Below are 15,921 nucleotides of genomic sequence, written 5' to 3'. Positions count from 1 at the left end.
ATAAACCCTTTTTTAAAAAAAAAAACCAAAAAACCTTTCAGTCATAAAACTTACAACTTTTTGTTTAATATATATGTGAAATATGTAAGGAATATATACTATATATAAGAAATATATGTGTGTATATACATATATATGATAGGATCTCATTTTTTATTTTAAGAAAGGAAAAAATAGTGTATGTGTATTTTTCTATGAGTATAAATACTTGTGGACAGATATATGCTATTAATGTTGTTTATCCTATGATGTCCAGTTGGATGGTTAATGATGGATAAGAACACTGACTTAAATAATAATTATGAAATATTTCAAACATTCAAAAAAGTCTTAGAACTAATATAACAAAGACATATGTATTTCAGAAGAATTAAACACTGCTGTGTACAACTCCTGGATCACATTGTGATTTCTCTCTCCTGAGGCTGCATGTCCTCAAATTTTACTTCACATATATGCATTTTAATATGTAACATGCAAAAGTATACACATTTAAATTTTTGGTCACTTTAAATTATTTGCATATGTAAAACTTTATATAAATGATATTATATATTGAAGGTATTTTTTTTAAAAATATTTTTGCTCAACATGAGGCTTTTGTGATTAATCCAGGTTAATGTATATATATATATATGCACACACACATATATTCATATATGTTTTATATACATAAAATCTTTTTCTTTTGAGTTGACTTGTTACAAAGAACATATATTACTTTTGAAATTTATAAAACTACTATTATAATTTGTTTTATATAAAAAAGAACTTTCCTGACTAATATAAGAGAGGCTGGAAAAAATGACAGGACACATCTGTGTTTGGATAAGAAAAAACTTTTAAAATATCAATAATTCATAAATTTTTGGTAATTGAAACACTATGGTACTGGTATCAAAATAGAGATGCTGATTGATAGAAAAGAATTAGGAGCCTACAATTGTCCCATGAGAAATTAGTGTATAAAAATATAATCGTACAAGTTAAAAATAAACTGTTAAATAAATTATATTGCAAAAACCAGCTATCTGATTGAGGGGAAATTACATGACTATTTTACTGCACATACTAAAATAAATTTCAGATGATTCGAGGCATAATATTTGGATCCAAATAAGGAAGTAAGCATGGGCAAAGCCAGTAAAACAAGAGGAGGTTTTTTTCCTGAGGCTCCTCATTCAAACCACAGAACACAGAAAATTAATTGAGTGACTATTTCTCAATTCCACCTATTCTACGTAACTGGTGCCATTCTAGATGTTAAAAAGAGAAGTTAATTCATTACATACAGTAGGTATCTACATCATTAGGGCTAAATTCTCTCAGAAATTCCTTGTTTAGAAAGGCTAAAACACAAAAAACAAATGGTGAGAAATAGTTGCAACATAGATGAACAGGCATTTATATTCTTAATGCACAAAGAACTCTCAAGCATAAGTAAAAGATGACTATACTAATACACAAATAACTCAGAGAAGCAATGCAGAAAAGAAAATATGTAAATTGCCAATGCACATGAAATTCTTTTAACTCTCACTAGCAATTGATTAAATGAAAATTTAAAAGTAAGCAACAAGGAGACATTGCTCTTAATTAACAAATTGTCAAAAATGATGAAGGTTGACAAGATTGTGCTGAAATCGACACTCAGGTACTTTTGGAAGCACACAAACTGGTATGTATGATCTTTCTGGAAGGCAGTCTGGCCCAAGGAGATAATTACATGGGAGCAAAAATGTGTAACAGAGGTTTTGATTCTAGAATTTTAAAATAATGTATGGAAAAAACTGCAAATGACATGTGTATACATCCCTGGAAGCTTGTTTACCCAGAATTCTTCAATGGACCTGCAAATAAGTGAGGCAGACCTACATATAAATAAGTAAAGAGTAAAGTAAGTACATTATAAGCAATATGGTATATAAATGGTGCCACCTAGTAAGGCCACACTCTGTTTCTGTTGGGAGGGCTCAGACTAAGGCCCTTCGCAGTAGGTTCTTTCCTGGGAAGAACCTCTTATGAGCCTTGAGACTCATGGTTTGCTCTTGGAAAAGTTTGCCCTAAATCAAATTTCTATATCGGAAAATACATACATTAAAACATGCAGTTAACTTAAAAATTAGGTTGAAAGAATGTCAAAGACGCTTATTAGCCAAGTGTATCAGGTCTTATTTATTTTTATAAGACATTGGAAAACCATTCTCTGACGATTAGATTTGAAAGGTCTGTCGGAAATGGGCAAGACTAGAGCTAAAGTAATCGATGAAGAGAATTAGAAAATATGGGGCCAGAGAAAGCAAAATATCTGGTCGAATGGAAAAGAGAAATATAAATTCAAGAGATGTTCCTAGGACAGAATAAACAAAAGTTAATGATTGATTTGGTGGGTGGGGTGAATAATGGAGAGGGGACTTTAAATCAAAAGCCTTCTTGAAGTCAGCTAGAAACAGCTGGGATGAAGATTTTCGATCATAATCTCAATAAATGAAGCCCCAGAAGTTCTATCTCCAACCATTTCCATTCAGCAGCAGCAACAATTATACCCATCAATACAACCCTTCCTCTAGCTGCCTCCATTGAGGCTTACATATCTCTTCCACTCTAAATTCTCTCAGTTAATTACCTCAGTGAGCCTTTATTGTGATCTCCCGTTTTAAAATCTCCAACTTCTGAGCTGCCCTTCACCATATTTCTACTTTACCATCAGAAGGAAAGGAAGCCACCTAGTTTTCTCTGTGTTTCATGAGGGCCACAAGCTAGGGAATTACCTCATCAGCATTTTTTTTACTTTAGTTCCAGGACTTTGGTGGCTCAAGGCTGAGGGGAAGCATAGGTGGGGGTGGGGGACAGGGCAGATGACCAGCAGGGTTTGGATGCAAGGCAGGATACCAGTCTTCAGACTGGTGGGGTCGAGCAAAGGAACCACCTGTAGAGGGCTGAGAGGGAAGGGCATGATTATAGGGGTGAGGAAAGCAGGTCACTGGTGGAGATGGCGTTGAGTAGGAGTAGGGGCAAGCAGGGGACTCAGACAAGAAGCCAGAGAAGGTGGCAGGAGGCAGATGGGCCAGTGGCTGGAGCAGTGACCGCTCTTGCTTCCTCTGCTTAGCTCTGCGGTTCTGGAACCAGACCTGAGAAGTGGGGAGAATAGTCATGTCAGGGCCCCTCTCTTAAACAGGTGGCACTGTCACATGAGGCCCCTCCCCACCAATGACAAAAGATACAGAAACAAAGTATAAGTCTTTCCCACATCATCGGAGGAAGCAAAGCTCTCCAGAATGCACGTCTGAGCCAGGTCTCCTGACAAATGAGACCCATACCCCCCAACCTGTGTCTAAATTTGCCCTACTATAACTTTGGGTAAGAAATGTCAATTTCCAACAAGAGATGAATATGACACAATGGCATTTTCCCTCCCCAGAGAATGGGAAATTCTGCCTAGGGTTATTAGAGGTTAAGACTACAGATAGGTTTATTTGTTATAGACAGAGTTGGATTTAGGGTAGGGTTTATACTTAAGATTAATTAGCTCCATGATTAGAATTGAGGGAGCATAGGGCCGGTTGAGTTTCAAGGCCATGTTTAGGGACAAGGTTACATATGTATGTGAACAGTTAAGATTGAATTTCTGTTTATGTGGAATTCACATCACTACTGAGGTTGTGGGTAGGTATTAGCATTCAAATTAGATTACGTTAGAGCTAGGGTTACGCTCAAGTGACACTCCTGGTGCAAGTGAGGTTATGTTGACTGATGGATGCGGCTATATTCAGGTAAATGTGGGTCTGGAGCCTTAATGCCTATGAGAATTTGTGCCCCAGTGGCTCCTGAGTCTCAAACTGCACTTCTTCCCAGAGGAAGGGGTGATCCTGGTGCATCACCTGGATTCTGGCCTCACCGAGACCTGTGTCCCTGGCAAGGCCCTCTCGGGCCCAGATGTCAGGGTACTGGTTCCTCACAAAGGCTGACTCCAGCTGTTCCAACTGCGCTGGACTGAAGGTGGTGCGGTGGCGCCGCCGGGTATGTGGGTGACCCCTTGGTCCACCTTGAGGAGGAAGCCTTGGTCTTCCCACTCCTACACCAGGGAGGTTCCTGTAGGGCTGAGGGCCCACGTCTGAGGATAGAGGGAAGGGGAGAGATTGCTGCCAAGTGGGCCCACCCATCCATCATTGGACCACAGGTGCTGGTCCCCCAAATTCTTCTCTCAGTACCCCTATATGACCAGAAATCTTTCAGCTTTCATAACCTGTCGAAACTGGCTCAGCCCCCACTTCAGCTCCGCTTCAGCTCGCATCTCCTAACCCAGACGGTGCTCTCCACACCGGGTACACCCCTCAGACCTGCTTCACATCCTGGTTACTCAGCTCTGTCAGCCTCACCTCTCCAAGTGCATGCTCACCCCTATTTCACTCCCCCAGATGCACCCCCATGTAACTCGCCCCATCATGCACCTTCCACCTCTCTGAGCACACATGCTACCCTGCTAAGACTCACTCGTGGATCTCGTATTTGCTCTGACACCCTAACACACTGTCCAGGTCTCTAAGACTTGTCCATGCTCTCAGAGCTCACATTCACCTGAAACCTTCTGTATACAGCTCCCATCCTCCTACACCCCTCATCTGGAGGGGATGGAACATTTCCCCTCTTTCGCTCAGACACACCCTCCCCTCATGTACAATTCATCTTCTCCCCTAGTCTGCCCCGGCCACGAGGGCTGCAGGAACCTGAGCTCGTGGGAAAGGCTTGCCTGTCCTTCCCACAGGCTCACTAAGCCCCCACACTAATTAGTCTGAGAGCCAGCCGGGGAAGAGAGAACAGGGAGCGAAAAGAAACACCTGGAAGGTGCACATTGAGAAAAGGAGACGTCTGGAGCGGAGGCCCTCATCCCCATGGGGACACAGGGGTATGGCCCCACCCAATGCTCACTGTCTACCTGGGGACACAGATACGTTGAGCCACTGGTCCCCTATTCTCTTCGGATTCGAAACCCTTGAGCCCTCCAGCTCCGTCCTTGGCAAACTCTGAGGTCAGGAGTGAGAAGATGATTTCAGCTTTGCATCTGCTCCCCCAGGATGTGTGCTGTTCAGCAGCTTGTCCTGCCAGGGCCTCAGTCCCCAGTCTATAAAACGAAAGCATTTCTCTAGGCTTTCTAAGGGTCCCATGGTTTTAACATTCTAGGGTTCTGGTTTTGCGTTCTCATCTTCACCTTCTTTGTGGTAAACCATTGCCCCACAGGAACCCAGGCGTGGAGCCCCCACACCTGTTGCCTCCTCAGGAGCACCCCAGAGATTCACTTACCCACTGTGGAAGTCCGAGTCCCAGTGGCTGGGTAGTTCTCTGGCCAGAGGCTGCTGCAAACTCGCCCCTTCTTTTGCTTACCCTGCTCAGTCCTCCCTTCTGCTTCCATGTCCAACAGCAAACACCCAAGACAGTCCAGTCTCCTGTGTCCCTGAGCCTTTAGTTCTGACTCAGTCTTTCTCTGTTCTTGTCGTTCCCCTCTGTCTGTTGTCTTATTCCTTCTCCCTCTCTCTGAGTCAATCTGCGTAGATATATAGAGATTTTTGTCTTTTTCAGTCTTTCCTAAAAATTTCCCCTAATTCTCCGTTCTTTAACTTGAGTATCGCCTCTCTCTGTCTTGCCCTCACTGTTTCTGTTTTTGTCCCACTTTCCTCTCCTTACATTACTCTGGGACGCTGTTCTCTCCCTTTGCTCTCAGCTGCCTACTTTCCCAGCTTGCAATCCCACAGCACCTCTTTCTCCCTGAGTCTTGAAGGAGTGACCTCCTCCTCGCCCTGTGGGCCCATCCAATCACTGCCTGGTCACCAGAGCCCCATGTCAGGGGAGGATCACAAGCCGGATGAGGGAAGGTACTCTGTCTGGAGGGTCCAGGGACTGGGGCCAAGAGCTCGTGTTCCCAGAGGACTGAGTTCTTTTGTCCCGTTAAATCCCCTCCTGGGAGCAGGCAGGGGAAGGAGGAGAGAATGCATTCCTCCTAAGACCCCTCCTCAGAATCCCACCTGACGGGGAGGGGTGCCAGTGGGGACTTGGACAGGGCCTGCCTGGCATCTCAGCCTGAGGGTGATACCCAAGGGCCTGCCTGTTTACAGAAAACTGAAAGCCTGAAAGGCATAAGTGCATTCTGGCCCCTCTTAGATACCTTGATTCTCAGAATACACTAGACTTCCCCTCAGGACAACCTGAATTATGGGACTAGTCTCCAGGATATGTGCGTTCTCAAGTACTCTCTGCTTTTGTCCCCCAAATGTCACCTCCTCATTCACCCAGAAGCCCCAGGACTCCATCACCTTCCAAGGTTGCCCAGACCTTCAGAAAGCCCTGACCCTCAAAAGCATATGAATCCCAAGTGCATCCTGATCCCCTCCCCACCCCAGGACTCTGCAGGAGACAGAGATTCCCACAACATCCTGACACTTTTATTATTCAAGGAAACCCCGACACACCCAGAATCCCTGAGCAGTCAGGGCATCCTGACACTCCCTTCACTCTGCTTCTTAAGTTTACATAGACAAGGAAGTATATTCTGACATCCCTAGGACATCCTGACTCTTTAAAGACTACTTGATACCCCAGGACTCTGGGATCCTCTAGGACACGCTGAAACCCAGAACATCCCACCTTTATTAGATCCGCCGCCACCACCATGAAGTTCTAAGGTCTGAAGACACACCGACCCAATGAATGGGCAAGGCTGAGGACAAGGAGGGGCAAGACGAGGAATTTTTGTGAGTCTATGGCTTTTTCTTCCTGCTAGCAATGATGGCTGCTAGTCTGCAGCTGCCACACTGCTGTGCCACATCTCTGCTTCCGTCACCAAGTTTAGCTGCAATGGGAGCTGGCTTAACTACTCAGACCAGAATGTTGCTGCTGATCCTCCTTCCCTCTGGGCTGCCGCGTGAGGGCTGCAGTCCAACTCTTACACCACTACTGCATCAGCTGGGGCCTCGGCTGGTGCCAGACTGTCTGTAGCCCCTGTCTCTATTCTTCCCCCACTTGCCTCCCTTGCTCATTCCAATGCGTCCACCTTCAGATGCCTGGATGCATGGACCTCTCACCTCAGATGTGTTAGTGTATTGAGCAGGGGATTGTTGAATTTTAACTGTCCAACTTGCTGTAACTTTAAGAGGAGAAACAAAAGGGTCTTCTCATTCCACCATGATGCAGATATCACTCCTCCCATAGGTTTTTATGTTAACTTTTTTCTTTAGTTTATAAATCATTTGGTTTTATTTTTTTAATACAGGAATTTTGAAGAAGACTGTTTCAAATTTTACCAACTGGATTTTTTTTTTACCTTTTGATTTTTGGTTTCTAATTTTTGTCTTTGTGATAGAAACTAAGAGAATGTATCCTACAAAATCAATGTTTGGGGGCTCTATATAAGTTTTTGTTGTAGCTAAAAAATGGGTAATATTTATAATTATTCTCTGGGCTTAAAAGTAAAATGTGTATTTTTTATTTACATGGTGAAAGTATATGTCTTATATGCATATACATTTAAAATCAAATTTATGCATTGTTTAAACAAAATCTCTGCCACATAATATTAACTACTTCATCTGTCAAATTCTGGAAAGTATATATATTAACATCTACCACTAAGATATTGATATAATTAGCTTTAAAATTTTTTATGAGCCTTTGCCTTATGCAAACTATTGCTATATTATTTTGTTCAATGTTTCATAACAGTTATTAAGTTCTATGCATTTTTCCTTTATTATCATAAATTATTCCCCTTTTGTGACACACTCGTGTTTGGCTTAACTACTGGTTTATCTGTAATTAGTAGTGCTACCCTTGTTCTCTAATTTTTGCCTTTACCTAACACATGCTTGCCCAATTTCATATTTGTGTTCTTTTTACTTTTCTTAAAATGTGGGTTTTTGAAACTCACTTTTTAACAATTTTGCTTTGTATATGACACACAAGTAAACACTTATAAGTACACACCCAAGGTCCAATAGTCAGTCCATAGATACACATACACCTAGTATTGCCCTACCCCCTGTCCATAGGCCAACATTTCTAGGTGGTGCCTCTAGGTTCTTGTGTCAGAGACACGGTAATTATTACAGAAATTAAAACACAGAATTGAGGTTCTGCTTTTAGTTATAACTTTCTTAGCATAAATTAACAAATTAAAACTTGTATTTGAAAGAAGAAAGAGTACAGGGTCCTGAAGTCTTAAGGATTATACTTAAGCCTTTGTTTCTGAACAAAGTGTACAGAATGAAGCTGCTATGCATCCCTGTGGGCCAGTTTCATTGGTTTAACAATTTTTCTTCAGGTCAATTCAGGGCACAGAGCAGGCAATCAAGTATATTCTGTCTGTGACATGGTCATGAGATGGACTTGAGGCAGTGGGAAGCAAGATTCTGAGCACTGAGTTGAGTTCCCCTCTGATGTATCTATATCAGGAGAGAAAAGGAACAAATAACAGTGACTATAGGAGCCTCTAACAAGGAGCTGTGGGGAATCAGCCCTCGGGATGCCCAAACTTGGCAACTATTGCTGCCCAGATCCCCATGAAAGTCCCGATCTCCAGGGACAGAAGGGCTGCTTATTTGCTCTCAACCAACCAAGCCAGACCCAGGAGAGCCACCGTGACTAACTCTAGATGTTCTCCTCCAGTGAGAAAAGCTTCCTCCATCTTCGGCTCTGGCTGAGTCTTTCCATCATCCTGGGTCCAGCGAGGAGCCATTGGAGATGGGGCTTCCATGAGAGCATCTGACAGCAGCAGAGAGAAGCCAGGTAAGAAGGGCTGGGAAACAGGTGAGGGCATGCTTACCTCCAATGACAAAGTCACAGACACACACATAGATTTACATTTGGAAAAACAGACATGCTAAATCTCTCTGCATCCAACCAAGTTCAAAGGGGAACATCTCTTGGTTTGCCATGCACAGGCCTTTTCCCTGTTGGGCTGCGGTGTCCATTACAGAATAGAGCCACTATTCTGAGATGGAAAGAGAAAAATAAGCTATAGGAAAGAAAGGAAGGAGATGACTCAGGTTGGTGGTGCTAGGACCAGGGACTTTGGGTTCCTAAAAATCCTGGCCTGAAGCACAAGCCAAGAGCCATCCTCCCTCCCCACTAAGAGACTCTGCTGTCAGACTTTCCAGAGCCTCCTATTCTGCCCCTATTCTCTACCTTTGCGCCAGTTGTGGTGTAAACTCCCATGCCTTCGTGATGACAAATAGCAAACACACAAGTAGCTTCTCTACCATTCCAGTCTCAGCTCTATTATCTTTATCTGTTTCATCTCCCCTGCTTGGAGAAAAAAGGGGCAAATTAATAAGTCTATTAGCTGAGCAGACTTCTTCCAAACCAGAAAATGATGGTCTCCCCATCATGCAAGCAACTCAATTTTCTTTTTCTTTTCTTTTTTTTTTTTTGGATCGAGTTCTTAGTTCTCTTCTCCCTCAGATTTGGGGACTACGAAGCTCATTTTCTTCTCATGAAGGGGTGTGATGAGAGGGCTTTCTTCAGAATTACTGCTCATTCACCTATCAGCCCTCTTTCCATAGTGCCTTGGGGACTGGGAACAGTGTTGAGTACGCTACTGGTAGGACTATCCCGGTCAACACTTGACAGGAAGTAGCTAACCTTAATGCTGGCAGCTCTCTCAACACAAAGTGTGGGTTATTTAGAGCCTATTGGCCTGTTTTTAGCTTTATTCACAGGAAAAAAACCCATCGCCATTCTGCTATACCTCTTTCACCTTTTATTATAATTTCGATTATAGGAAACAGCCTGCCACTAAGACCAGAATATTTACATCTGCTGTTTGGGGCACAATGAAAACGAATGCACAAATATTGCAGGGGTTTTCCTTGAGGCAACCCTTGCTCCCCAACTTCAACACTTCACATTAATCGTCTTTTTCCTAGCACCTTGTTTCAATAGCTCTAGCTACAGCCTGGTACTGCCTTTCCACCTTTAAGTTTTCGCGATGTAACTTAGGAAAAATGTTTTCAGATTTCAGAATTATACAATAGTCTTACTAATTTAACTCTCAAAATTCTAGGACACTTTACTGTTGCCATATTATGTACATTCTACAACCAGTCTTCTAAAAGTATTGCTTGTATCATCCTCTGCCCCAGCCAGTCGAGCCTCCCGTCAGTCGCTTCTTCTTCCTCCTTCTGTTTGCCCCAGGCCTTAGTTCTTACCAGAAATGTTATCTTTTCTCCTTTTTACTATCCCAGTACTGTGAATTCTTCCATGGCTATCACATCCACAATGTTTAATCTCATTCTTTCTGCCTATATTGATTTATTAATGCTGGGATTATCACTTGGATATACCCCATAATTTTACTTTCTCTGTGAACTTCTTCCTCTTCAAAAATAATATCAAGTACCACATCTAACTGATCTTATTTTGATGAGCACAAAGGAGAAAAGAAGCCTCTTTGCAGAATCCTCAAAAGCAACCCCAGCAACATGCTTACTTAGCTCACCCTCGCCAGCAGGTGTGAACAATTGCAAGGACCTTTGACAATGTGCCACTGCAAGGTTGAACAAACCAGCAGGCAGATCTTCAAAGCCTAAAATTGTATAATCCTAAGAAAATGTAAGGGACACCCGAATGAATTTGAGGAAGTTGTATAAAGTAGTATTTATTCAGGTAAAAGAATTTATGGTTGTAAACAAATAGCTAAATCTCCTCGCTTCATTTTTTCCCTTCTGCTGAATGAAACTTGTTATTTCTAAAATTTGCAGATTTTAAGAAGGATAAAATGAGAAAATGCATATAAAGCAGGAGTACAGCACCTAACACTTTGTTGTATTTTCAATAAATGGTAGCTAATAAAAATATGGAGGCAACACTGAGGAGGAATTCAAATAAAATAGAATTTTAGCTGTTTAAGGCTGTAAATGTTATGGGCCCTGTCAATCTAATTTGTCATCACTTAATCTCTCTGAGTCTTGGTTTCTTTATCTCCGATTCTTCTTCCTACTCTCCACATCTATGAATGATACAATTCACCACTCATAGGATAAAAAGAAATAGTGTATGTGAAAATACTTTGTAGATACCAGATATTCGCTATTAGTAAATTATAAATTAATAAATTAAACTGGATGTAATGAAAGGTAATGAAACATAAATTAAAATGATAGAAATTAATCAGCTATTTATTTCAGTAAAACTAACTCCATGGAATTATCTAATATGAGTTTATTCTCAAACAATGATAGAAACGGTATCATAAAAAATATATACTCAAATGATGACATATTATTACCAGTCTTGTCTAATTTTATTTTTGAAGTAATATTAATTGAGAAATAAACTTTGGATCTGCTATCTTTAAAAAAATTACAATTAAATCTTTCCTTTTACTTTTCACCATATTTTCTTCCCTACAGACATGGACAGGGGCAACCAGACAAAAGTCACAGAATTCCTTCTTCTGGGACTGTCTGGGGAGTCAGAGCAGGAAGAGGCTCTTTTTGGGCTGTTTTCGTGGATCTATTTGGTCACTATCATCGGGAACTTTCTCATCATCTTGGCTATCAGCTGTGACAGGAATCTCCATACACCCATGTACTTCTTCTTGGCCAATCTCTCCTGTGTCGACATCTGTTTTTCATCAGTCACAATCCCTAAGACACTGGTGAATCACATATTGGGAAGCAAGTCTATCTCTTACGAAGAATGTATGACCCAGATCTACTTCTTCATCACTTTCATCAACATGGATGGATTCCTCCTGAGTGTGATGGCCTATGACCGTTACACTGCCATCTGCTGCCCGCTGCACTACACTGTGATCATGAGGCCGAGACTCTGTGTCCTTCTGGTGGTTGTGTCTTGGGTCATTACAAACCTGCATGCTCTCCTTCACACTCTTCTCATGGTTCAAGTTACGTTTTGTTCCACCAATGCCGTGCATCACTTCTTCTGTGACCCTTACCCTATTCTGAAGCTGTCTTGTTCTGACACCTTTATCAATGAGTTAATGGTATTCACTGTGGGTGGACTTACATCTATTACACCATTCACCTGTATCGCTGTTTCATATGTTTTTATTTTCTCTAATGTGTTAAAATTTCCATCTATTCAGGGAATAAGGAAAGCCCTGTCCACATGCGGATCCCACCTTACTGTGGTCTCCCTCTTCTATGGGGCAATCCTGGGTGTCTACATGCGCCCTTCATCCTCCTACTCAGTCCAGGACAAAGTGGCCACTATCATCTTCACAGTGGTGACTCCCCTGGTCAACCCCTTCATCTACAGCTTGAGAAATCGTGACATGAAGGAAGCCTTAAGGAAACTAATTATTAGGAGACTAGTTTTAACAAGATCCTAGAATTAGAAAATTTTAGAGCTAAAAAGGCTATTGGAACTCATACATTTCTTCATTTTTCAGAAGAGAAACTGAGGTCAAGATAAGTGCTTACCCACAACTATTTTCTAATTAGGGATCATGATCATATTTTTAAATGATGCAGGTTCTCATAAGTCCTAAAACCATTCATTTGGTACCTACAGGAAGGGCTGATCCTATGACCCCCTCACCTAGACTGAGGCCTAGGTGAATTAGATCCAAAATTTTTAATGATGAGTTTAGGAATGTTACGAGATATCAGCCACCACAATGGTGACTTAGAAACAGACTTTTTAGAGTCAACTGCTCTATGTGATTTCCCATGTCAAAAGTGAAGAAGACACATGTAGAGTGGTTTGAGTTTGAGATTTCAAAATCAGGAAAAGCAGAAAGCAGGCTGTATGCCAACTGAGAGCTACATGTGCCAAATAAGTTTCACTGATCTCACCCCAATTATCTTATTGTACATAATAGTAAATCAAAATAGAACTGACAGTTATTGAGTGAATTCAATATGTTAAAGACTATCTTTGTATTATTTTACTTAACTCTTACACAATCTCATAAGATGTTACCAGAAACATTAGTATTTTACAAGATGAGGACATCGAGTCACAGAGAAGTTATCTTGTCCAAGTCCATTGAAACCCAAATGGTCCTGACCATTTCCTCTTAGGTACTTGGTGATTTTCTTTTTCACTTTTATGTTGTTACTTTTATTATTTTTTAATTTGCCTACAGTAAAATTGATCATCTTTTGGATATAGAATTCTATGAGTTTTAAGACATCTATATAGATTTGTATAACCAGCACAGCTATCAGGATAAAAACCAGTTCAATTACCTCAAAAAGTTCCTCCATGCTGTCCCTTCGTAGTCAAACCCTCCCTCCACTCCTAACCCCCTGCAAACATTTTTCCGAATGTCATATAGATGGGATTATAATGTACACAACCTTTTCACTCTGGCTTTTTCTCATTTACCATAATGCATGTCCTTGTACATATGAATAATTTGTTTCTTTTTATTGCCGAGTAGGATTCCAATGAATGGATAAAGCTACTGTAAACATTAGCACACAGGCTTTGTGTTTCCACTTCCCTAGGGAAATACCCAGAAGTTTCTTGGCTCATATATAACTCTATATTTAAATTTATAAGAAAATAACCAAAAGTTTTCCAGATTGGATGTAAAATTATGGATTCCTACCCACGATCTATAAGAAGTCTAGTTGCTCTGCATCCTCACCAGCATTTAACATTGTCATCGCATAAAGGTATTTCACTGGGGTCTAAGTTTGAAGTTTTCTAATGAGCATTTTTTCATGTACTTATTTACTGTCTATATATCTTCATTGATGGGATGTCTGTTCAAATATTTTGCCCATTTATTGTTGGATTAAAATATTTTTTACCTTTGATTTTTAAATATTTTACGTATACTCTAGAGAGAAGTCCTTTGTGAGATATGTGATTTGCATATGATTTTCCCAGTCTGTAGCTTTCTTTCAATTCTTTTAACAATCTTTTGCAGAGCAAACATTTTGATATTGATGATTACCAGTCACTGTTATAATTTTTGCTTTTAATTATATACATGTTTTAAAGACCTTTAAAGGAGAAAAATACTCTATTCTATTTACTTAGATATTTACCATTTTTGTTCTTATTTTTCATTGCAGAAGCTCCAAATTCCCCTGTGGTACTAGTTTACTTCCACCTTAGACTTTATAAAAAGCTCAATTGGTGAAGAAGTCTCACAGAATGGAATGAAAATGAGTCAATATTTTTAATTGAATGATAATGAAAGTAAATTATATCATAATTTGTGGGATGTTTAGAGGAAATTGTGTAATTTTAGAATCTACATTTAAAAAGTAGAGTAAGGTTTGAAATCAATGATCTATGTTTACAACTGTAAAAAGTAACCAAAAATGACAGCAAAATATATCCAAAGTAAATAAGATAAAAAAGATAATAAAGTTAAAATCAGAAATCAAGGAAATATACACTAAGAAAAAAAAGTCAAAAGTAGGATCTGTTACAAGATTATTAATTTAACTCTAGCAAGATTAATTACCAAAAACTGAGAGAGAACATTTGTAATACAAATGGTAGAAGTAATATAACTATGTATTCTAGAGATTTTCAAAGGAATATATATAAAATTATTAAAATCTCAATGCTAATAAATTTGGTGACTTAGGTGAAACGGACAAATTCTCTCCACCTCCCCCAAATACTACTTATAAAAAGAGATACAATAAAATATAAAGAAACAATTTATTTATTTATTTTTTCACTTTCAGATTTTTTATTTTTTATTTATTTTTTAAAATTTATTTTTTTATGGTGACATTGGTTAAAGAAATCCAATAGTTTCAGCTGTACACTTTAACAATAAGGCATATATATATATATAGTCACACTGTGTGTTCACCTCTCATAGTTAGATTTCTTTCTGTCACCATGTATTTGATCTCCTATACCCCATCTACCTCCCCCCTCCCTCCACCTCCTCCCCTCTGGTAACCACTGGTCTATAGTTCATGTCCGTGAGTCTCTGTTTGTCCTGTTTATTTGTTGCTTTTAGGTTTATATCCCACATATAAGTGATATTATGTGATTTTCAACTTTTTCTATCTGGCTTATTTCGCTTAGCATGATTATCTTGAGGCCCATCTACGTTGTCACAAATGGCAGTATTTCATCTCTTCTAATGGCTGAGTAATATTCCATTGTATATATGTATTACAACTTCTTTAGCCAATCATCTATCATAGGACATTTCGGTTTTATCTATGTCCTGGACACTGTGAATAATGCTGCTATAAATATCAGTATGCAAATGTCTTTTTGGTTATGGGTTTTCAAGTCTTTGGGTTAAATACCCAGTAGAGAGATTGATGGATCATGTGGTAGATTAATTCTTAGATTTTTGAGGAACCTCCATATTGTTTTACATAGTGGCTGTACCAATGTGCAGTCCCACTAGCAGTGTAGGAGGGTTCCTTTTTCTCTGCATCCTCTCCAGCATTTGTTATTACTTGTCCTGATGATTATAGCTATTTTAACAGATGTGAGATGGCATTTCTTTGTGGTTTTGATTTGCGTTTCCCTAATAGCTAGTGATGTTGAGCATCTTTTCATATATTTGTTGGCCATTTGTATGTCCTCTAGCGAGAAGTGTCTATTCAGGTCCTCTACCTATTTTTTGATTGGATCATTTGCTTTTCTTGTTCTTATTGAGTCATATGAGTTCTTTGTATATTTTGGATATTAGGCCCTTATCGGAGGCATTGCTTGCAAATATATTTTCTCATTCAGATGGTTCTCTCTTTACCTTGTTGACGATGTCTTTTGCTGAGCAGAAGCTTTTTAGCTTGATATAGTCCCATTCATTTATTTTAGCTTTTACTTCCCTTGCTTTTGAAGTCGAATTCATAAAATCCTCTTTAAGCCCAAGGTCCTTGAGTTTAGTTCTTATGTTTTCTTCTATGCATTTTATTGTTTCAGGTCTTATACTCAGATCCCTAATCCATTTTGAGTTAATTTTGGTGT

At 39.8% G+C, this 15,921-nt stretch overlaps 2 protein-coding genes across 2 annotated transcripts; one reads left to right on the top strand and one right to left on the bottom strand.

The window, feature by feature from the left end:
* Positions 1 to 2,792: 2,792 nt before the first annotated feature.
* On the bottom strand, positions 2,793 to 5,410 carry PROP1 (PROP paired-like homeobox 1). Its single transcript, XM_016158285.2, has 3 exons — positions 5,302 to 5,410; positions 3,882 to 4,114; positions 2,793 to 3,131 (listed from the first exon to the last, which is right to left on the bottom strand). Exons 1-3 carry the CDS (start codon positions 5,408 to 5,410, stop codon positions 2,793 to 2,795), a joined length of 681 nt encoding a protein of 226 aa, XP_016013771.1.
* Positions 5,411 to 11,401: 5,991 nt separating this feature from the next.
* LOC107517510 (olfactory receptor 1361-like) lies at positions 11,402 to 12,343 on the top strand. The gene has a single exon (XM_016158278.2). It carries the CDS (start codon positions 11,402 to 11,404, stop codon positions 12,341 to 12,343), a length of 942 nt encoding a protein of 313 aa, XP_016013764.2.
* The last annotated feature ends 3,578 nt before the right edge of the window (positions 12,344 to 15,921 follow it).

Source organism: Rousettus aegyptiacus, unplaced genomic scaffold (genome assembly GCF_014176215.1).
Source record: "Rousettus aegyptiacus isolate mRouAeg1 unplaced genomic scaffold, mRouAeg1.p scaffold_m13_p_7, whole genome shotgun sequence".
Classification (NCBI taxonomy): domain Eukaryota; kingdom Metazoa; phylum Chordata; class Mammalia; order Chiroptera; family Pteropodidae; genus Rousettus; species Rousettus aegyptiacus.
This window is presented reverse-complemented; position numbering and strand designations above follow the sequence as displayed.

Excerpts from the sequence above, each read along its gene's own strand:
- LOC107517510 (XM_016158278.2), top strand. The coding sequence starts at position 11,402 with ATGGACAGGGGCAACCAGACAAAAGTCACAGAATTCCTTCTTCTGGGA.
- PROP1 (XM_016158285.2), bottom strand. The coding sequence starts at position 5,410 with ATGGAAGCAGAAGGGAGGACTGAGCAGGGTAAGCAAAAGAAGGGGCGA. Across the intron at positions 4,115-5,301 it reads GACTCGGACTTCCACAGTGG|ACGTGGGCCCTCAGCCCTAC; the intron begins GTAAGTGAATCT and ends CTCTATCCTCAG. Across the intron at positions 3,132-3,881 it reads TCGGTGAGGCCAGAATCCAG|GTCTGGTTCCAGAACCGCAG; the intron begins GTGATGCACCAG and ends CCCACTTCTCAG.